This window comes from Gouania willdenowi, chromosome 7 (assembly GCF_900634775.1).
Source record: "Gouania willdenowi chromosome 7, fGouWil2.1, whole genome shotgun sequence".
Lineage (NCBI taxonomy): Eukaryota > Metazoa > Chordata > Actinopteri > Blenniiformes > Gobiesocidae > Gouania > Gouania willdenowi.
The window spans coordinates 24,249,509-24,273,779 of NC_041050.1; the positions used below are offsets into that span (position 1 = coordinate 24,249,509).

Sequence of the window (24,271 nt, forward strand, 5' to 3'; positions counted from 1 at the left end):
AACCTACGATGTTTCAGACCCTGGCATCGATGGTCTCGTCCACAACACGCAACTTTTCCCACGGATCTTCTGTAGCACTGATGAGATGTTGTTCAAACGCTGTGAATAGGTGAAACTGATCATGTTTTCATGGAGAGCCACTGCACTTGACGAGAAACGGACGGAGCTTCACAAACACAGTAGAGTTAAACAGTAGTTGGCTCTGTATTTAGGAGTAGGAGTATTTAGGCTTCATTTTTGGGAAGTTTAGTTTAGACTGTGTTTGAAGCAACCAGGATGGGGGGGGGATGGGGGGGGATGGATCTAATGAGCAGTCCCCGGAATCATTTCCCCATAAGAAACGTTTTTGCCTCACGGTGATGGCGTTCCATCCCGATTCTGTTCATTTCCGCGTTCAATAGTGGATTCCGGTCGATTCCGTGATTCCGTCCGCGTTTCCGTGAACGTAGATTTTCTAGGGCCCTAGCGTCACTACATGGAAGCCTGTGAGCAACACTTCCACACTGGGAATAGGGACAGGAATACTGGGACACTATTAGGAGTGTCCAGATACAACTTTTTTAAGTCCGATACAATACCGATATTGCAGCCTTGTGTTTTGGTCGACACCGATATTAGCTGGATATGATATCAGTGTGAATCACATACTTGTATTACTTCATTTGTAGTGTGGAATGTTAGAAAAGGCTTGATTAAGTGATGTTACTCAAATATAGAACTAGAATTAGAAAACCATGAAAAATAACATCCAAACCAATAAAAACTAATTATACTGGGCCAAAGTGCAAAATAGCAATTCAAGTTCACTTAAATTATTTTTTTACCGTCAGTATTTTGTTCCATCAGCTGCTGGATAGACGTGCTGGAGCGGAGTCTGGAATGCCCTGCTTGTATTGGAGTGCTGATAGCGGAGACTTTTGATGCAGGCCGATATGACGTGATCAGATTCTTTTGCTGATATTGGACTGATTTCCAATATCAGACTGGGACACCCTTATACACAGTTGTAATTATTTATAACAACAATAATAGTAGTTTAGAAAAAGAGACCTGCTCATTCCTGCAGTAATGTGTGCAGACTGCTGTGCCTCAGCAGCTGAATGTAAAAAGAGCAATAGTTTGATTTGAATGTTCAAGGTTCATATTTTTTCTGCTGTTCTCTCTTATTTATGCTGGAATGCTCAAAAGTACGATTCTTTATGCACTTTTATTTTAATAAGTAATATTTTTTTGGTAATTACAGACTGACCTTTAACAAAGCCCAAACCTTTGAAGGTGGTTCACACTCTACATTTTTTTTAATGTATTTATTTTTTTTACATATTTCACCCTAATAAATGAAACTGTTTCCGAATAAATACGGTTTATACAAATACTGTATATATTCACGAAATGCAATGAATCGTGATTAATTGCAGTCAAATTTGCAATTAATTTGTTAAATTAATCAATTCAGTTTCAGGAATCAGGTCCTCGAGGACTGGAGTTGTCCACCCCGTCATAGACCATGCTCTTACATCTGCCCCTTGATGGAGCTACTTTTTCATGTTGCCCTTGGTTTTATATTCAAATACTCGTTTTAGGAGTTGCTGCTTTCACTACTTCTCAGAACAGCATGTAAAGCTCAGTTAGATTGATTGCCAAGTACGTCCTTAATAAGCCACACTACAAAACTCACTCACACATGCTGTCTGTTAGAGAACAAAAAGCCAAAAGTGGCACATATCGTGCAGTTTTTTGTTAATAAATGTACCTATGTGGCAATTTTCATCCAAAATTTAACCCAGAATTGTAGACTTTATTATTATTATTAGACTTTATTGAGTTTAAAATATATTTAATAATATCTTAATAGATTTATGTCGTATATCGCCATTTTGAGAAAAATGATTGATATGAGTTTCGGCCCATATTGCCCAGCCCTAGTAGAGAATACAGTAGTTTCATCCAGGTATGTTTGTGTAATGCCACAAATTTTAATTTCTATTTTCCAATGCGGCAAACAGATCCCATGGGGTCCTTGGGCCTTGTGATGTTTTATTGTATTGGTTATTATAACATGTCACGCACACATTTAAATGAACTGTTGGTTATTGATGAACCAATCAGTGAAAAGTACGGTGACACCTCTCTGACACAAATGAACGCAGAATAAAACGAGGGCAATCCATTTAATGGTAACGGAAGTTTTGCTCGTCGAGTGTAATCCTAGTTGGAGCAAGCATGAGTAAATATGGAAGGGTGGATTAATTGATGATTCAGAGGATTATGGGTGGATGAATGAATGAAGTGCTGACAGAGTGAATCAATAACATTATGATGTGATGAGAGATGAAACGTCCGGAAACACACCTGCAATGGTTTTAGTGACCCATTGGTTTGTGGCACCTCATCTGTCCTTTACTGACAGTTCAATTAGACGACATTCTCACACCACTGACTCCAACCATTATGAACCACTTTACACTTATTAAAGTGCACTGTTACGTTCATACAGGATTTCACCGTTTTGATGATAAATCCAGTTTAAAACAGGGTTTTCTTTTCCTCTTCTGTTTACATGTACCATGCCATGTTTTCTCAGAGAGAAGTGGTCAGTTTTTATTGTGCTCTTTAGATTTTGTGCATTTCCAAGGGTAATGAAACCCAGATAGAGACTCGTTTTCTTCAGCATCCAAACAAACCTGTACTTTTCCAATCAAGTGCCTCAGCTCTTCCTGGTTGGGTTTAAACATCTGCCTCATTCTGGAATAATTACAATACATACATCAGTGAACTCCTGATACTAGGGCTGGGCAATTTTGCCTAAAAAAAAATAAAAATCACTGATTTTTTAAACAAAAGTTTCAATTCGATTTTCGATTTATTTTTTTTTAAATGCACTTAAAAATGACTGCAGACATCAGTTATATTGTCAAAAGTGCAACTTTATTGCTGTGAATGTCCTCAAGAGTTAAAATGCATAGAACAATCCAAAATAAAAAGTAAATAAGGTTCTTTCATTCAACTATTTTAAGCTTTAACCCAGGTTTAAGCAAAAGTGCAGCAATAACTTCACAGTAGCTTAAATTTTCTGATTAAGAAATCAGATAACTACATATTCTATAACATATAACATTACAATTAAAAAAAATAATAAACTCTTCTCTTAGCATCTCAGCATAGTACGAATAAAAAAATTTAACATGCACACAAATAGCCTACTCATAAGGTAAACAAATGTAAACAAAGAGGGGACTGGCTCACATCGGAACACAAAAAAGTCAGAAAAAACTGTGGTGGGAAAAAAAAAATTATATATATATATATGTTTTTTTTTTTAACTCGAATTTGCAAAATAAAAATCATTTTTATTTACAAATTTGATCAATTGATTAAATCGATTTTTTTGCCCTGCCCTACCTGATACAATACCAATCATCTATAGCAAGGGTTTTTAGAGAGACCATTTTTCAAAGACCCCGCCCGATAATCCTCACAATTTACTGTCATTTGTTCCCCTAAATGTCACAGAAATGATCTATTCTTTGAAATTTTCAAACCTAAATATTGAAGATCTTCATTGTAGAAATAAACCTAAAGAGTACCTTTACTAGTCTTGTATCGTACAACATAAAAGGTATTTGATGCATAACGACCACGGATCCAGACCACTCAGATCTTCTAGGACTGGTCTGCTTTGTGTTTCCAAACATGGAGAAGCTGCATTTACCTTCTATGCTCTCTATATATGAAACAAACTCCCTGAAAACTACAGGGGTGTACAGTTAAATCAATGTTTACAGCTGCCCATTACTAAATTAGTCACTCTCAGACCTGCACTTTGGATTCAATGTCTTTTTAAAACTTCAGTTTTGAGTTTTATTTTTTCTGCTTCTGCTTTTTTTTTTTTTTTTTTAATTTTTGTTACGTATTTGTAAAATACTTTGAATCATAAAATTTGCTGTACAAATAAACCTTCCTTGCTGGAAATTAGTGAATGGGGGAAGATTGTGAAAAAAGTAGTTTGGGGATGAGAGTTACCTAATGTGTATTAGTGTTGACTTATGTTAGACTTGCTCTCACTAGCTGCTTTTGTGAACCACTGTAGATGCTCTGGGAGGACACACTGAAGCTGCTAATCATGGCCGACCATCTGCTTCTTCACCTTCTTCAACCATGTTTTAACTTGTCCTTTTAAACAGAAGCATGTTGCGTTTAGTTTGAAGTAAAAATCTTTGTCTTTTTGCTTGTTTTTCTGAGTTAAGATGATCTAAATTCAGACAGTGGTTAGCATTTCATCTTTACAGCATGAAGCCTTGGGGTTGATCCCTGAGCAGGACACGTGTGTTGTTTCTATGTTCTCCCAGCACTATGTGGGCTTTTAGGGACTGTTTTAAATTATCCTCAATTCCTCAAGAGTCTAAAGAGTTTTGTCATTTTTTTCCTCAGTTTACACATTTCTGTTTCATTTTTATTTAATCATCTTTCTCTGTTTAGATAATCCTGTATAGCCGTACGAGGTGTGAGAGCCTGTTTTCCTGGGAAAAAATAGCTTGTAAAAGCATGATTTTGTCCCAAATTATGCATGTGACGTATTTTTGTGTCATGTTGGGAACTGATTTTAGATAAAGGAAAAAAAAAAGCGGTTCATGTTTTCATATTGCTATTCTACTCCAGAAAGTTATTTCTGCATTTTTCGTTAATTTTCCGCGATAAGTAAAATCTTTGGGTGTTTTGGCTTCCAGCTCTCACAGTCTAAAAGTCTGTTTTGGAGGATTTGGAGGACAGTGATTGGCTCAACTCCATTTTTGTTCTAGTTTATTCCCAGCCTTCCCTGCAATATCACCTCACTGTGCTAGACATTCAGTTTTGTCCAGATTCACATGTTTCCATGTAAACCACAAAATAAACATTTTTTTGCCGCAAACTGTCAGTGAAAACACCAGAAATGTGTTCAGAGGTCACAGTAAGAATGGAGTGAAAACACTTCTGGACTCCACATCCCACAATGCAATTCCTGAAATTATTCCGGCAATGTCAACAAACGAGTGTTTATAGTGGAGATCAAAACAACTTTTTCGACCAATTGAACTTTGATTTATTGGGCTATAAGGCCCACACGATGTCCTTATCAGATTAACAGAATGATCGTCCTTGTTTGCTTTGCGTGATGGTAACACTGGTTATCAGTTATTAAAGCTCGTATAAAATTGACTTAAAATGAAGAATTCTAATCTAGAGTGGTCAGGGACCTTTGATCTAAAGCACAACCGCTAATTTGGCCTTTGTGCTGATGTCGTACTAGCAAAGAACAGAGCCTGAACACTTGTTGTTTTTAGTTGACCTGTCGCACGAGGAGCGCAAGCATTTGCTAGTTTGACAAGGTGAAAGAAAAAACTGACTTTAAACTCGAAAATAGGGATGATAGTGTCACTGGATGTTATCGACCTGCCAAGAAAGACTTGGAAACATGAAGTTAGGAGTCAAACGCTATGAATGCAGTCATCCCATCATCTGCACAAAGTTCAAGAGGATTCTGTTTTTGACCAGCCAACATATACAGTGACAGATAAACTGAGCACGGAGCTGAGAAACAAACCAGGGATCAGATGAAAAGTATGGGTTTGTAATAAGCTGCACAAACTGATGTTGTAAGACACACTGGGATGAATATTACACATCGTGCATGATGATGCTGCTGATGCTGAACGTTAGCTGTAATGGGATACAGTGTGTGTGTGTCAAACACACATACACACCCTGACACTGCAGCACATTATGATTGTATACACAGTGAGGAGACATAAAGGAGGAGCAGAAGAAACGATGAGGATGAGGGAGTGAGAGATTGAGAGTGTGTGGTGATGAGGGACGAGTGGGTGAGGGGTGAGGAAGGAAAGCCAGAACAGCTTGCCGCATTGTCAAGGACAAATCAAGGGGATATTGAGAGAGAGAGGGAGGAAAAGTGAGGAAGAGGAGACCCTGTGAGGGAGAGACTGAGCAGAGAAGGAAAGGATGGATGGGAGTGGGACGTATGAGGTTGTATCTGTGATTAGTCAGCATCAGGTCACCTGTATCTCTCTTTTCCTGCCTCTCCTCAGTCTGAACCCTGCTGGGAAACGCATGCTGTGCACTTTCCTTTGCAAAACACACGTGCACGGAGAAGCACCAAAGACGCTCATTGATCTTAGCCAACCACTGAATACAAATTGCAATTCCACCACCCAACAGCCAATAAAAAAATACACTCAAGAACTCCTCCCTACGCTACCACAGGAATGGCATCACCTGTTGCTAGGCAGACTACTGTGAGAGACAGGAAGCCCTGGACCTGATATCCCGGTCACCATGGAAACTGAATCACTGAGGGGTTAGTTGAAGGGTAGAAGAGGGTGCGGATGGAAATGCTATAAAACAGAAAGAAAAGTCATTGGTGTTCAAAACCTTAATTATTCTGACTTTGCTCATTATAGTTCGCAAATCACAGAACAAGCACTGAAAAAGGTTCAACCAAAACAGAGTTTAAAGAAGATTTCACTCAAAAATAAAGGTTTCAAAAGCTCACAAAAAAGTAACACAACAGTCCCAACAATGCAATCCAACTCTGATCCTTGATTTCATAAGAATCCAATGAAGTTAAATAGAATCTTGAAAGAATAGAACTTTTCCATCAGTGCTAGGATAACATTCAGTGCTCAGACAGTAGAATCAAACAGTGTTTAACACATTTTTATTGTGTAGGTTTTTTTTGGGACATTTTAACATTAATAAAAAATGTATTTTTAAAAACAGCTTACCCAGACATGATATACTGTACCTTTGATTGGTCACCCAGTGTATCATTTGCAAATTAATTAATTGCATCTTGGGAATTTGTAAAATGATTCTTAACAACAATTATTATTATTATTATTATTATTATTATTATTATTATTATTATTATTATTATTAATATTATTATTATTATTATTATTAATAATAATAATAATAATATTAATAACTGTTTTAATTCAATTCAGTAGAGGCTCAAATCTGGCTCAAATCTGTTTTGTCTTGTCAATTAACTTTTTTTGTTTTTGTTTCCATTTCATCTTCTTTCCCTCGTCCGATGTCATTACTGTCTTTTAAACTTCCCGAAATTGTGCCAAACATGCCAAATAGAGTTAATTGAGATATTTGCTGTATTTGCACCAAATGCACTCACTGAAATCGTGTAAGATTTTGCACTTGGTTTGACTTCTATTTGCTAAAGTTACTACACATAGACCACTCGTTTTACATTGTTAATGTGCGATATTATCCCAAAACCTGTCTGTAAGCTTTTAGTCCATATCATGAAACTATTTCTACTTTAAAAGGTTAATTCCGTAACATTTTGTTACATAGCTGTCTCTCGCACCATCTGTTTACGCTGAAACCTTGTGTGTAAATGTGTTATTATCCCAAAACATGCATGGGAGGCTACATTCCACATATTACTGCAATTTCTGAGTGATTTTGTAAAATAAATAGATGAATAAATAAATAATAAATACATTATTTATAATAATAATAATAATATTATATAGAATAATATTATTATTATTTTTTTAAGATCTTGTTAATGCTGTATAAAGACATAAAATCATAGCACAGCACTTGTTCAATTAATGACTTTTAATGACTGTTTAATGAAAGTCTGCTGGTTTTTGAACAACACTGTCAGGATGGGGTTTTATTTTGTAGGGCAGGCAGGAACTCTTGGCCTCTCTCCCAGCAGCTTTCTCCTGCTGGGCACCAGCTGCAATTAACTGCTTTGTGTATAAATGGGATGCTTTGCCTCCGTTCAGAGCTAGGGCATTGCTACATTGTCACTTGTGACCTGGCCTTGGTTTCATGCCGGTAACCTCAAGTTACCGGCATGAAAGTGTTTTTGCTTTTGGACATCCTTCTTGTTTACCTTTGCTCTGTGTTGTTGGTTTTGTGGATACCTTTGCCTCCCTGGACTGACCACCTGTGTGCCTGCTTGCCCTGGCCATGCCTGAACGAACAATACATAATGGTTTAATGCACCTGACCTCCGCCTCCGTCCCTGCATTTGGGTCTGCACCTAAATTTTCACATGACAGTCACGCTAACATTTTCATTGTGAGATCTACAGTGAACAGACGTGACTACGCATCTTGTTATCCAAAAGTACATGTGCTAACAAATTTTATCAGTTTGATCTAGAAACACGACATGGATTTATACACTCCCAATCACATCAATTAAAATGTTATTCTAAAGGTGAAAAATGTCTATTGGTTTAAAAGTTTAATATAGGATTCAGATTAAAGGTGCTCTACTAATTAAAAAAAAAAAAGATGAAATATGTTTGTTTTGAATGCGTTTTCTACAACAGTCATCACATAAATTGAGAAAGCTCCATTTGAACAGGAAAAAACCTCCAGCAGAACCAGCCATCTGCCTCCACCGGATGGAGTTAGTGAACATTAAGGAGAGAACAGAACAGGATGGAGAGACAACATCAGAGCTGGTTGGACCAGGAGCCACACATCAGGAAATGTCACTTTCAAAGCCAGCACACCTTCAGAAATTAGACAGAAAAGCAACAGATGGATTGGAGAGGGGATTGCAAAGCATCATTATAACATTTAAAGTTCTAATGAGATTTAATGAGTTACTTTAACATCATGACTGTGAAGAATACCACACTATGATCTTGATGTAATCTCTTTAAAAAAAAAATTCCGCTGATTTTCAAGATTTTTTATAAAATAATAAAAGGAAGGTTAGACGTTGTTCTGTAGTTGGCTGAATAGCAGGAAAGTAAACACTTTGGGAAGAGCTTTAATTGAAGCGGTTTTAAAAGGCACATAACCTGTTTGATGTGTGTGAGTTGATAGCTAGCTTCTTGTAATATAGGTAATAAAAATATTAAAATAAAGTTGTTGATTTCTTATGTCTAAGTGTTTGTTTAAATAAAGTGACATTTTAAAATTACAGTACCATAAAGCATCTAAAATGGTATGCCTTCAACATGGATGGATGGGTAACTTTTATTGCAGTGGGGGCCACAAAACTGTGATTGTTTGATTTTAGGGCCACTTGATCAACATTCATGTGGGCATTTAGAATAATGACCAATCTGAGCAATAATACAGGAAACAACGGGTTTGTGTGTATTGTTGTTTTTTATATTTTCCTGCTATATTTTTTTTTTATTTTTATGATTGTTTTGTTTGCATATGTTGTCTTTTTGTTTATTTTTGTTTGTCATTTGTAAATGTTTTCTCTCATTTTTGTTGTAGTTTTTTTCTTCTTTTTTTAAACTCTTTTTGTCTTTTTTTTACTGCTGTTTTGTGCATGTATCAACTATTTTTTGTTTTGTTGTCATTTTGTGTACTTTTTTGTCATTTTGTGTCTTTGGAGTCACTACTTTGGATTGCATTATGTCTGGGATGGATGGACTGAACAATGGATGAAATTATGGATGGATCCTAAATAGATCATGTGCTCTCAATCACCCTCTCCAGGGCTCAGTGGGGACCCAGCGGACCTGGAACGTCGGGGCCAAACTTACGGTCAGAACTTCATTCCCCCAAAAAAGCCCAAGACCTTCCTGGAGCTGGTGTGGGAAGCCTTACAGGATGTAACGCTTATTATCTTGGAGGCCGCTGCCATCATCTCTCTGGGCCTGTCCTTCTACCAGCCGCCTGGAAGGGACACTGAAGGTAGTAAACACAAGTATTATTATAATTAGACGGAACACAGATGAATTGCAGACGTAAAACAAAGATGTAACGCAGACCTAACGCAGACGTAACGCAGACCTAACACAGACGTAACGCAGACCTAACACAGATGTAAAACAAAGACATAACACAGATGTAATGCAGACTTAACACAGACGTCATGCAGACTTAACACAGAGGCAACACAAATGTAAAACAAAGACCGTACACAACAACAAACAGATGTAACAGACGCATTACAGATGTAATACATAATGTAATGCAGATGTAAAACGAAACATAAAACGGACGCAGCACAGACTGAACGCAGACTCAACATAGAAATAACGCAGACATAATAGACATAACAGAGGTAACGCAGAGTAACAGACGTAACACAAGTGTAACGTAGGCAAAACACAGACGTAACGCAGAGGAAACAAAGACTTAAAAAAGACGTAACGCAGAGTATCACATGCATAACACAGATGTAACAGACCTAAATCACTAGGTGTAGGACTGTCTGAGTCATGAACCAAAGTACAGTTACAATATTTCTGGCAAACAACATCTGTACCCAGAGCTGCCCTGAGCAGTCTGATAGAAGCACTGCTGCCAGTGTTTGTGGGTAGACTTTGAATATTTTCTCTAAAAACAAAAAAAAAAAAACTAAACCCTGTTTTAGAAACAGTGACACGTACAACGACACTATTTATCTTACTCAGAAATCCATCAGTAGATTTTGCTCACTCTCACATAAGCTGCTTGATCTCACGGAGGAAGGATTATAAAATGACTAAACCAACACTGGCCCACAGACTCGTGACAGGACACTTTGACTATTTGATAACTAAGTCAGTAGTTTCATAAATATCAGAAACAATATTTCTCTGTGTCGACTGTTTCAGAAATTACTCAAACTGACCCATTTATTGTTTTCTGAATTAAATTAATATCAAATTATATATATGAAAAAAAACATTACATTTGAAGCATACATTATATCAATTATTTATTATTGATATACTATTTATTATATTATATATAATCATATGGTATTTAAAATATAAAATTTCTAGTTCATTAAATTATGTCAAACACACTTTCCTCACCTTTGAAGCGTGTGCAGCTACAAGTCTTTCATCTTCACTAGTAAGTGTACTTGTAGTAAACCACAATTGGGTACGTGTACCTCAAATTTAGTACGAGTAAATCTTAACTATGGCTGACAGCTTTCCTTATGAAAGTATGAACAGATATGGATGTACCTGAATGTTTGCGTGTCTTCTCCTTCCCTGCAGCGTGTGGGAACGTGTCAGCAGGCGCAGAGGATGAAGGGGAAGCCGACGCCGGTTGGATTGAGGGTGCAGCCATTTTGCTGTCCGTTGTTTGTGTTGTCCTAGTAACAGCGTTCAATGACTGGTCCAAAGAGAAGCAGTTCCGGGGTTTACAGAGCAGGATCGAGCAAGAGCAAAAGTTCACAGTGGTGCGAAAAGGAAACGTCATCCAAATCCCTGTGGCTGACATGGTTGTTGGGGACATGGCACAAGTCAAATACGGTAAGTAGGCAACATTCATATTTCTATTGTTCATTACTTACTGTGTGTTTTCTTAAGCAAATTTATATCCAAACATTTACATCAATTCTGTGTAAAAATGTATCATCAGGTCGTGACGCGGGGTGGGGCAGTGCGAGAATTTATCAATGATTCCATCAACACACAAGGGTTTTTATTATAATATTTTATTAATCTCTAATTTCTCAGTGATGCCCAGTCAGCAGGCTGCACAAATGTGTGCCTAAAATGTCAGTTTAGTACAAATATCTTGTTTAGTCTAAGTTTAAACAAACTGCTGCAAAAACAAACACTCAAGTCTAATAATAAAGATGAAAATAAAGTTGAGGGTGCTGCCAATGCGGTGGTGCATTCTATGTGTGGATTTTTCAGTCTGTGACGCATATGTCCAGTGAAAGAGGGTGTCGGGGGGAGAATATTACTGACAGTCACCCCTACAGTGAAATTAATTAACTGTAACAGCCACTGAACATCACGGTGAACTGAACGTTCAGAAACGAGCTTCGGATAATGTGGGGAAAGTGATGCTCTCTCAGCTTTAATAACTGAAGACGCAGGGGCGATCGCACACACACACACACACACACACACACACACACACACACACACACACACACACACACGGAGAGAGAGAGAGATTTGATTCTTGATTTTTTTTCAACTCACATTTATTTTCAAATTGGTGCTAAAAACAGTACAAGCACGCTGAAGTTACAATGGTACCAAAAATTAATTCTCCCTTAGTGAATGAACACAGCACATTTTTCAGGGACCACAGTTTTTTAAACTCTTGCAGGTTGTCACATGACTTAAAATAAAGAAAATCAGTCTTCAACCTTACTCTGAACATTCCTTTAAAAATAATGATCGTGTTTCTCAGTCTTAAAAGCTCCACATGATGTTTCATTTTTGGCATTAACGCACACATTGGAAAAGTATCTGTGGGGTCTGGCAGGAGTCACAGCTCAGAGTTCACAAGTTGGTCGAGAAGATGGCTGATGGTTCTGACCGACCTGACTCTGATCCGAGATGCCAACCCCTCGTCATCCTCAAGGAGGGGCCCAGCGAAATCCACAAAGTCTGCGAGGGTCAGCACCTTTGACTCGCAGAGCTTGTTCAGGACTACGGACGGTCCTGCTTTGCATCTAAGGCGGGTTCCAAACACGACTCGCTCCCTCAGTAGCCACAACAAAGATATACAGGGATTGGATTGGTGCATGTAACAGTCTCCAAAGTTTATCCATTGCGTGACTTTTAAAATTCATCAGGAACAGCAAATCACCCAGATCCAGACCTCCACACCAGGTCTGCAGGACCAGTTAGCAATCGCCTACACCTAGCCAGCTCCTCAGCTGGCTAGGTGTATCAGACTGTGCCCCCTCCTCCTTTGGCAGGAAAAGCACATTATGGTGGACCCAGTGTAGTTGATTACAGAAGAAATCCACTAACTTGGCCTGCAGTTTTGCCAGCAAATCACCTGGAGGTTCCACACACGCCAACCGGTGCCACCCGCAAATATAACCCTTTATAACACTACAGAGTACAGAGTATGTACACCTCTTTGTACATCCAACCTTCAAACACACTCATTTGGCCATAATGGACAACTCTACTTAAGCTCCCACTATATGAACACATACTTCCGACGGGCACCTTACTAGTCACTCAAAACACTAAAAAAACACTCTCTGGCTGCCTATTGTGGGAGCATATACATTAACAAACACCACTGACACATTTTCAAAAACCACACTGACATTTAAAAGACGCCTTGGGACCACTTCCTCAGAGACAATCGAGACAGGTAAAAAATTCCTGGAGAAAAGCACTCCCACCCCTCCACTAGTGCTGCTCCTGTGACGAAGGTGAACAGGCCCTCCCCATTCCCTCTTCCAGTCTGATTCTAATTCTGGTGTGCTGTGTGTCTCCTGGACGAACAAGACATCCAGCTTTTTAGCTTGACTGAGGCTGAACAGTGAGGCCCTTGTTGCTGCCTCTCTGGCCCCATTTAAGTTCAGAGAACCAAATTTGAATTCACACATTATTTCAGATAAGAATAACTTGACAAAGGATAAATACAACACAAAAGTAAAAACACACCACCTAAACCTGATCACCTTGCTTGGCCTGTTTTCGAATCTTGGTCAGAAGCTTATTTAACCAAAAATGTTCCTGTTCAGAAAACACATTCTGCCCAAGATCTCCTGGGTTCCTCATAAAATGACCCACCAAGTCATGGAACATCTGGAGGTCTGACATCTAAACCTTGCTTTGCTGGTCTGTTGGTATGTTTGGTGTCAGTGTGTGCATTCAATGAGTGAGTGAGTGTGTGTTCCTCATAATCTGTGTGTGTGTGTTTGTGCGCGTGTGTTCTGAGTGAATCTCTGAGTGTGTGCTGTGAAATGCGCGTCTGTGTGTGTACAATTTAAAGCTGTGTGTGCACCTTGTGAGTCTGTCTGTGTCTCCTGTAGCACTGTGTGCATGTCCAGTGAATCTGTGTGTATTAGGTGAAATGGCATCAGTGTGTGCCTGCACTGTTTCCTCCTTTTCCTGTGAAGACATGACATGTGTGTCGACCTTTGAAATTTTGTTGCACTTTCCAACAATTTTTTCTGTAATTTTACGTTTTGTTGAAGATTTCAGGATATCTTCATCCATTGCTCCATTTTCCTCGTCCTCCAGTAAACCCCCATTCAGACCAGTGAGCCTTAGCTCTGGCTGAGTGTGAATGTTGACCACAGCCAGCTCACTGCCTCCCTCCTTCTGACTGTCACTAACAGGGGACCCCTCCTTATGTGAGACGGTGGGTCCCACTTCACCACAATGCGTGCCCCCCAGTGCTCTCTCTCTGTGCTTTGTGAAACAGAATAACATGATGTGAACAGTTTAATCAAAGTCATCGATGCAGAATTTCAGGATCAGGTCTAACTTCTGCTTCCCGTTGAGGACCACGAAGACCTGTCTCGTAAAGGACACTACATGTCTCAGTTTGGGAGACTTGCATCCCAATGGGATCAGCTTGATCGGAGACACAAGCTGACCGTGCCGGGACAGCTCCTTCTCAAGGAGACTGTTCTTTAAAAACGGAGGAACATTTGAGATCATTGCTTTTTTTGCAAGGTTCCCCAATTGGAGTCAGTGCACCCTGGATCACCACCCCACTCTCCACTAGCTGATTGACCTTCTCCGTGTTCTCCACGAAGACCACCACCGTGCTGTTCATACGACAGGCTGACTTTACGCTCACAAATCCCACCACTTCACCCAACACCAAACTACATTCCTCCACAGAGACACCTGACCCCGTGCAAAGCTTCACGCCATGCCACCAGATCAGTTTCTCACATTTGAGGCTGCTCTGCCTTACAGAGCTCACCTGAGCTGTCATGCTTATCACCGCCGCCAATCAATTCACTAAACTATGTAATCTAACAAAAAACCGCCCAAAAGAAACTGAGGCAACACAAAACTATCTCTTTTGCTCTTTTGAGATAACATACTTTTTGACTGGTGATTACATTTCGAAACGTTTGTTTTCAAGTCACACACACACACACACACACACACACACACACACACACACACACACACACACACACACACACACACACCATGTTTCCTCTGGAGGTGTGAGCCACACACATGCATGAACCTTGGATGAAAAGCACCCCTGCATTAAGAAATGTTAAATGCTAAATAACTTGTTTTATTTGTACAAATGTATGTGTCTTTTATCAGATTCTACCTAAACCACAGCATTGGTGCAAACTCTATCAATTTATCATGCTCATGTCCCATAGAATTACATCAGGGAAATCGCATACGCTATTTTACTTTGCACTTGCAAATAAAACCCCTTTATAACACTACAGAGTACAGAGTATGTACACTTCTTTGTGCATCCAACCTTCAAACACAAACTCATCTGGCCATAATTGACAACTCCCACATGAATACATATTTCCGACGGGCACTGTACTAGATATTCTAAATGCTAACATGAATGTGGATAATGAGGCCCTCGGATCAAACAATCACACCTTTGTAACTCTGCTGTGATAAAAATGGCCCATCTCTGATCTATGCCACTGAAACGCTAACATTGAGGTCCTCTGATCTCATCAGCTGGGAATTATTCAACGCAGGAGCAGGAACAGAAATTAATCTTCGGTCATTGTGAGTGAACATTGTTTGAGGATGGTTTTGGTATTGGAAGCAGAAGAAGATGTCGTCTGTGACTAAAGTTGGAAACTGAGGAAAAGGAAGAGTTCAACAGTGAACCAGTGTGAGCAGTGTGAATGGGACAGGACAGTGAAGAGAAACTGGTGATGAAGTGTTTGCTGTGCCCTCTGGTCATCAGATGGTAAATAAAACCAACAGGGAAGAATCCACAGGGAGAGGTCAAAAAATAAAAGTGGGACAGCTGGGGAGATGATGCAGAAAGGAAAACTGTCAATCAGAGCATGAGTAGCAGGTACACAGAGAGAAGCCCAGCAGATTAGAGTGATGAAGATGAAGAGTTGAATGAGATGAAGGAAAGAGGAAACATACACTGTTCACTTCATTACCAGATTGTTAGGCAATTACCATTTAGACCACATGTGTCAAACTCATGTTCCAGTGGCCAAATCTGGCCCATTTCCTCCATATTCACAAATTTAATAAAACTTCACAATATTTACAGGAGATCACTTTTTTTTAATTCTGCTTTATATCACATGACTGCAGTCATTTTTAGTTGCAAAATGTGGACAAACTATTTTTCTAAAATCCTGCAATATCTCACAAACAATCCCATACGAATTCCCTTGACATCACCCAAAATTGGTCATTAAATCAATGAATTTAGGAGTGAAGATCCAGCATGGACTGATATATTTCACTTATTAGATCATTTACACATGGAAGTGCAAGGGAACAGTAATGATAACAATAATGTTAAAATTGCTTTTTACGCACATAATAAACAGTGACAGCTGATTGGCTGAACCACTGCTCTTCCTGCTGAGAAGGGTTTTGTGAAATTAAAAAAGCCAGCATGGTGAAATAGGGCATGGCTAGACCAGGCTTTAACCCATAAGCCGGGTTCTTTTAAGAGCATTTTGATGAAATACCCCCCCTGTATTAAAGCTACAGGTGTCCTTTTAAAAAAAATATCATAGGCCTCATAGATCAATAAATTAAAGGTATTTACTAACTGGATAATTTACTCACAAACACTGTCAAAGATTGAAATTACATTACAAATGTATTACAAATAGTCACGTGAACTTCAGAAGAGTTTTGCACATTGCATTGTAGGATAAATATAATACATATAATGGCTCACTATACTATACTTGTAATTATCTGTATTATATTTGTATAATTGTATATGTACTGGAATGTGTGCATTTGTAATTAATCCCTATTTAATTAACAGTCTTTTACTTGATTATGTATGTTTTTCTTTTTCTTTCTTTTCTTTGTTAGCATTTCTGTCTTCTGTAAGTAAATAATTTCACCCTGGGATCAATAAAGTATTTCTGATTCTGATATTCAACAACAACAAAAGCACTCAGCAATCGCAAATCTCCTCTTTTTCAAATATTGTCAGTTATCTGGATAAATGATCCTGATTATGGTACCATGATCATTCACACTTTAAAGGTTTGGAAGAAATATACAGTATATCCCCAATAATAACCATACCATTTTTAGAAAAATTACGATTAAATGCCCAGTCCAGATCTGATGTGATGAAACTGTGGGGTAATTTAGGAACAAATTCGACATAACTGAGTCAAATTTCATGAAGATCGGTTCATTGTGAACCAAGATCTGATTTATTTAAGATTTGGCCAATGATGAGAGATAACAATTTTTTTGCATTTTGAAACTGATCCAGAATCAATATATTGATCCAGATCCCCTCCATGGTGTAAGGTCAATCTGTGGTTTAAGCTTTGTCAAAATCTGTTAACATAATCTTGCTAATAGACAAACAAACCAATAAATAAATAAGTAAACACTAGGAAAAAGGTAAAAAGGATGGTTAAAAAAAAGAAAAGAAATTGCAACACATGAACAGCTCAACTATTTAAATATAGTGAAATTGAAGGTGAATGAAAGCCTGATTCTTGCACTTCATGTGTTTAGGGGATCTGCTGCCAGCCGATGGTATCCTGGTCCAAGCCAATGACCTGAAGATCGACGAAAGCTCCCTCACTGGAGAGTCGGACCACGTACGCAAGTCTGTGGATAAGGACCCCATGCTCCTGTCAGGTTTGTCATTGTTACTACTACACAACATTTTATTACACAGAACTGAGGCCCAGCTGCAATGCTTCATTAAATCAAACTTGGTGAGTAAATACAACCAAAGCACAACAATATGATATGTTTGATCAAATCTTGGTTTATTTATATGATTTTTCATATACATTTTTATTTTTCTAGCACTTAGCATGGAAAAAATCCAAATGATGAAACAATTTGTAGCATCAACCATTCAAATCTGGGGTTCAATAATTAACCAGTGAATCTCAAAGCCTATTTTTAAATGGAACCTGTGTTTTAAGGTACTCATGTGATGGAGGGCTCGGGCAGGATGTTGGTTACAGCTGTGGGCGTCAACTCACAAACGGGCATCATCTTTACCTTGCTGGGAGCCGGAGAGGCGGAGGAGGACGGCAAAGAGAAGAAAGGTAAGACAACTGAAAAAATAGAAGTCTCCAGTTTAAACACAGTTTGGTTTTCTACACACAAAGGCTCAGTTAAACTTTTACATTTATAATCCCAAAGTCATTGTAGTTTCTGCTTTGAATGGAAGCATCTCAGCCCTGCACGTGCATTTAAGCAGGAGAAAGTCAGAGAAGTTGCTGAAGGTTTGCGTTAATGTCCAATAATGTCCATTGTGTGTAGATATTTGTAATTTAAAAGTGTACACGTGATGTAGTGCTTATACTAAATTATGATATGACTTGTATTTATTTTGTGACGCTGCAGGACATGTGTGCGTGTTTATTACAGTTTGTAAAGCAGTTAATGAGATGTCGTACTCTTTTCAATGAGGCAGTCCAGTCCTCACCTAAAGTCTAAGATTTGTAAATGGACTTTGGTGAAAAATTTTGGTTGTGAAGCTACTTTAATCCCACTACCCCAAATATCAGACGGTATAGAAATAAAACCTTATAAATAAATAAATAAAAATAGTTATCTACATATTTAGTAAATAAGTCCTCATAGACTTTTCAATTACAGCCTAAAAATACCAGTCATATAATACTACAGCTGTATAGCTAAAATACAACATGGTAAGTTTTCATTTATGCAGATAATTTTTTCAGAAAATTTGATTTCCTGACATGTTTTGACTGCCAACTGTCACCCTTTCTCGGAAGTGATTGCTTTGCTGTATTCCTACGAGTTATCTAATAAGGATGAGTTCTTTCTGGGCATGAGCACGGCCCCTGTGTCTGGAGAAGAGAGTCCCAGGTGTGGAAGAGTGAAAATGGACATGAAAATCCACCACAAAGACAACGGCGGCGGCATCAAAATTACAGTTTACAGGAAACCCACACACACTGACCAATACCTACTATGGACATCTGAACATCCCACCGCACACAAACCGTCAGTAGTCAGGACACATTATGAACGGACCGGCATCATCACAGACGAGGAGGACAGACAAGAGGAGGAAAAACACATCAAACAAGCACTACAATACTGTCAGTACCCAACATGGGCCATCAATAAGGGACAACAGGTCAAAAACAAAGACAACAAACCGAAAGACAGAAAAAACACAAAAATCAGAAAACACCTACAAAGACGTAATAACAATACCATACATCCGGGGCATAACAGAATCAATACAACGAGAAATGAAAAAAGCATGCAATGAACGTGGCCACCCAGCACACTCAGTCAGCTGCTAGTTCACCCCAAAGACAAAATACAACATGACAAAAAATGCAATGATTGTTTAATACAAGGAAAAACAAACATTGAACGGAATGTGAAAAGGACACAACAGGAAAATCTCAAATTTGCAATATCCGAGCACTGCAGAACAAAAAATCATGTCATGGATTAGGACAAAGCAACAATATTTGAGACAGAAGGAAACAAACACAAAAGCTGGATCAAAGGAGCCATGCAGAGCTTTATCATCAACAGGGATAAGGGAACATTTTTACTCTCCCACACCTGGGACTCTCTTCTCAGGAGACATGGCCAGCCTGAGAGAACTCTAAGGTTGGCCATGCCCAGAATTCAAATGTATTACAAAAGCAAAATGAAAACACTTTTTCCGCAATTACTCATCACAGGACGTGATGTTTCTGGTCACATGACCACTTCTCTTTGAGAAAACACGGCATGGTACGTGTGGACATAACAGTGTCTGTGAATGCAGCACGGACCGTGTCTCTCCCTAGTGTTGGTGACGCAGCAGCTGTGTGTTTGGGGGCATGGCAGCGCGTGTAGTGTCTATGTCGGACACTGATTCACAGGAGGAAGACTCAACAGGACGAGGAAGTTTCCTCCTTTTGAATTTTCACTCGCAATCGCACAGATGCGACCACATGAAATTTTCACTCGCAATTTGGTCGCAGTCTCAAGCCCTGCTTTGCAGGCGGTTCCTGTTCTGTAGGCTGATGGAGTGGAACCAGCAGGTTATGGAGAATGTAATGATACTCTCGATGAAGGAGTAGTAGAAAGTCAGGAGGATGTTTTTGCTGACTCCAAAGGAATTAAGCTTCCTAAGGAGGTATTTCCGCTGCTGACATTTCCTGAGAATCTCCTCTGTATTGTAGGAGAATTTCAGCAGGCTGTCAAAGATGGTACCAAGGTATTTGCACTCCTCGACTACTTCAACAGGCTTCCCGTGGATTATGGTGTAGCCAGTTCCCTCTGCTTGTTGGAGAAGGTCACCACCATGTCTTTGGCTTTGTTGACATTTAGTTCAAGGCAGGAGCTGCCACACCACTCCACAAACTTCCGAAGAGCTGGTCTGTGGTAATGAGAGGGGCCTGACAGCAGAGACAGGAGAACTGTGTCGTATGCATACTTCACCAGATGACAGTTAGGCTGTGAGGTTCTGCAGTCATCGGTGTAGAGGATGAAGAGCAGAGGTGAGAGTTAGTTGAGGTGTGTTGAAGGTCAGAAAAGGTGTTGTTGACCAGGACTCTCTGTTGGTCAGAAAGTTCAATATCCACAGGATTAGCTTGTTGTCCAGATGTAAGAGGGCTAAGAGTTTGTAAGCCAGGGTGTGGGGCTGCAGGGTGCTGAATGCAGAGGAAAAGTTTGCAAACAGGAGTCTGGCTGAGGTGTTAGGGTGCTTCGGTTCTTTGTGGACAGTGTCTATTATAAATGTTTTTGCATCATTGACGCCTCTGCCGGCGCAATAAGCATATTGGACCAGGTCCCATCTGGGAGTCGGTTTCCCTGATAATGTGTTGTTTTATGATAAGTAAGTAAGTAAAATTTATTTATATAGGGCTTTTCACAGACCAGGGTCACAGAGTGCTTCACATTTTACAGTTTAAAACAATAACAATAACAGAGTACATGTGCCAGTACACTGCAGTGTCGGTAGAATGCGAGAAATAAAAGGGTACATAAAATGCCTACATTGGACGGATACAAAAGTGTGGCTAGAAAGCCTCCCTAAAAAAGTATGTCTTTAGTTGATTTTTGAAATCATCCACGGAGTCTAGCATGTGCAGAGTGTGTGGAAGTTTATTCCAGAGGCGAGGAGCTACTGCTTTAAACGATCAATCTCCTTGAGTTTTAAAGTGAGTGTGGGGACCATCAACAGGTTCTGAGAAGAGGACCTTAAGCTCCTATTAGAAACATAGGGCTGGATCAGGCCTTTAATGTATCCAGGCGCCTGACCATGGAGAGCCCTGAACGTCAGTACCAGGATTTTAAAATGAATCCTGTATATGACAGGGAGCCAATGTAAATATTTTAAAATGAGAGTAATATGGGCTGTCTTGTGGGTGCTGCTCAGGAGCCACGCAGCAGAGTTTTGGACTACTTCTGGACAAACCAAGTCCTTTTTACTAAGGCATATAAACAGACTGTTACAGTAATCTAATCGTGAGGAAACAAACGCATGCACAATCATCTCAGGCTCATGACCATGTGTCTCAGCGTAGAGATGTTTCTCAAATGGAAAAACAGTTCCTAATAGGCTGTTTAGAATGCCGTTCTAGGGACACCCCTTCATCAAAAGTTTCTCCAAGGTTCCTCAGACTACCTTTTACAGAGCTACTTAGGACGTCAAGGTGCTGCTTAATAAGAGGCACAATACTGTCCGGAACAACGATTAGGAATTCTGTTTTACAGGAGTTCAGCTGGAGGCTATTTTCAGTTAGCCATTGCTTTATTTTGGCCAGGCAGTTTGTGAGAGAAGCCAGTCTCTGAGGTTCGGAGGACTTAAAAGAGCAGTACAACTGGAGGTCATCAGCACACAGGTGATAGGAGACCTCAGCTCGCTTAGATGGAGTAAATAAATCAAGAACAAAAGCGGCCCTAGGACCGAACCCTGGGGTACACCCCAGGGTTTAAAAAAGGCAGGAGTGAAACTTTTCACATCCAACTTATTTTACTTCACCAGTCCCACAGCTATCAGTCCTCATAAAGACAGCGGACAACATCTACCATCGAAGAACAAAACAGCAAGGAAAAAACATGGAGTCGAGCTTCCAGCAAAAAATCAAAATCACCAAAATTAAGAGGTCAACCCACTCCACACTTTTCAGGACCCACCTATTTCACCCCAAAATTCACCTACTTTCACCTCACCCAGCTTCTTTCCTACCCCTGCCTTCTTGGAGTTAACTGCCCAGATGAATGAGCTGGTTCTGGCCGGCACAAGACTGAAACCCCACCCTTTACCCCACCACGGTCCCATTTTATCTCCTCTAAAGAATCAATCAGCACCACCTATCCCTCCTCGACAATACCAGGCTCAGGATCACTCTTCTCCTCAGGCCAGCTGTGTTCATCTTAGAGCGACACAGATCTGATGTGTGCTGGGTCCGTAGTGCAATAGCTCTATTTTTAGGAACAACCAGAAAAAGTCAGAGCCTTATGAAGTTAATGCAGCTTCTTTAATTCCTGCGGTGACTGGTGATACAGGTAAAATTGTTAAATTAAAGAAAAACAAAAAGCTTAATATAGATAAAAATTTGACAACTATAATTTGTAATGCAAAGAGCCCACCAGTGTCTCCAGTAAAGTCTTTAAAATGATCTCTTCTTATAGGAGACATATCATGCTTTTAAGTCCTTCCTTTTTACATATAAATCATACAGTTGTGGTCTATATAAAGCGGAACTGCAATGCTTGGGTCTGAATTCCTCATTATTATAGCTCCACAGGCCCCTTTTCTACCCCTTTTCTGATGTGTTTCTGAGAGCAACTCATTTTGGTGCGGTCTCTTTAAATGCAAATGAGACACTCCATACCCCGCCCCCTCTCCACGTTGCAGAGGTGACGTTCGGTTCAACTCCACCCTGTTTGGCCATTTTTATAGTTTGATAGAAGAGATACGATTATGTAGCGGCGCAGAAACTTTTTATTCACACGTTATTTACAAAATGTCAACAACAGAAGACTTGTCCATCCAGCCTTACATGTTCGAGCCAGAGTCGGACCCGGCAAAGCGAGATGAAAATGATGATGAACCTGCAGAACAACGTCTTCATATGGATGGATGTTAACAAGTGAGCTAACGCTAGCGCCAAGCTAATGTCACAAAATGCATTTTAATACAGTCTTTTCTGAGACAAAAACGGCAAAATGAAATGACTAATGAAAACTTTAGACTTAAATTAAATCACGTAGGCCATGTCATCAAGGATTTAAAACGAGCACACAGCGCTAACATATGAAGACGATGCAACTGCTAATGCTAACAAAACAATGACAGGGACATCTTATCATCACACTTTTTAGCGTTATTTACAGCTTACCGAAGTGCCCTGTTCGTCGTCTCCAAAGATAGAAGGAATTGAACCCTCAATCAGACAAAGTCTTTCGGCAAATCCTTCTTTATACTGGCGGAGGTTGCAGAAGCAGTCATCCTTGAAGTGCTTCGCGCACACAAAAATGACCTTACCCACAGATGTGGGTACATTTCTGTGAAAAATAAAACTCAACCAGGCACTTTGAAAAGGTTCTGATGCTGGGAGATGGTGTAATGAAGTGTGTGGGTTACTACATCCAACAACCGAACATTTTGACTTATCCTCTCATAACTTCGGCATCCTTGAGCTTGGACTACAAAATAAAAGCGACAAATAAAAACGGCGGATTGCTCGAAGTGTTGGGCCTGGAGTCGATGTCTTAATTTGGCAGTTCTGCTGCAAATACTGTGATGTAATAGTTCAAAAAACAGAGAATCGAAAAACGAAACAGATTGAAAAATATGACCAAAACAGAATATAAAGACATCAACGGAGCACCTGAAGAGAGTAATTTGAACTTTTCTGTACTTCTAAACACTCTAAATATACAAAAAAATGCAAGGGCTAAAAAATATGTCCCCTTTAATGTTAGATCTCTTGTTAACAAATCACTGATAAATAATGATATTATTTTGACACATCACTCGGACTTTTTACTTCTTAATGAAACGTGGTTAAGTGATGGTATCAGTAAAACTATTCTCAATGACAGTGCACCACAAGACATCATTTATTTCAATAAGTGTCGTACTTGCAGGAAAGGTGGTGGAGTTGCTGCCATCTTTAAATCAATATTTCAGCGATTTTTTATCTCCTTTGAATATGTCGTTCTTACTGGAGGGTGATTCAAGAATTCTGTTTTTAGTAGATCCCCAAAATATTCTGGAGAATTCATGGATGAGTTGGCTGAACTGCTGTCAGTTGTATGCACTGAATACAACTTTTTAAAAATAACTGGTCACATTAATATTAATTTAGACAATAACATGGACAATACTGCCAAAGAACTTTTATGCTTTAATGGACACTTTTG

General features: G+C 39.4%; 1 protein-coding gene across 6 annotated transcripts in view; it reads left to right on the forward strand.

Moving 5' to 3' along the window:
- atp2b3b (ATPase plasma membrane Ca2+ transporting 3b) overlaps nucleotides 1–24,271 on the forward strand; it is a 95,673-nt gene that overhangs the window by 5,116 nt on the left and 66,286 nt on the right. For all 6 annotated transcript variants that reach the window (XM_028451873.1, XM_028451869.1, XM_028451868.1 and 3 more), the window contains exons 3-6: nucleotides 9,501–9,698; nucleotides 11,000–11,257; nucleotides 17,414–17,539; nucleotides 17,836–17,961. In XM_028451873.1, coding sequence (XP_028307674.1) covers nucleotides 9,501–9,698; nucleotides 11,000–11,257; nucleotides 17,414–17,539; nucleotides 17,836–17,961 — 708 coding nt within the window. The remainder of the gene's footprint in view (nucleotides 1–9,500; nucleotides 9,699–10,999; nucleotides 11,258–17,413; nucleotides 17,540–17,835; nucleotides 17,962–24,271) is intronic.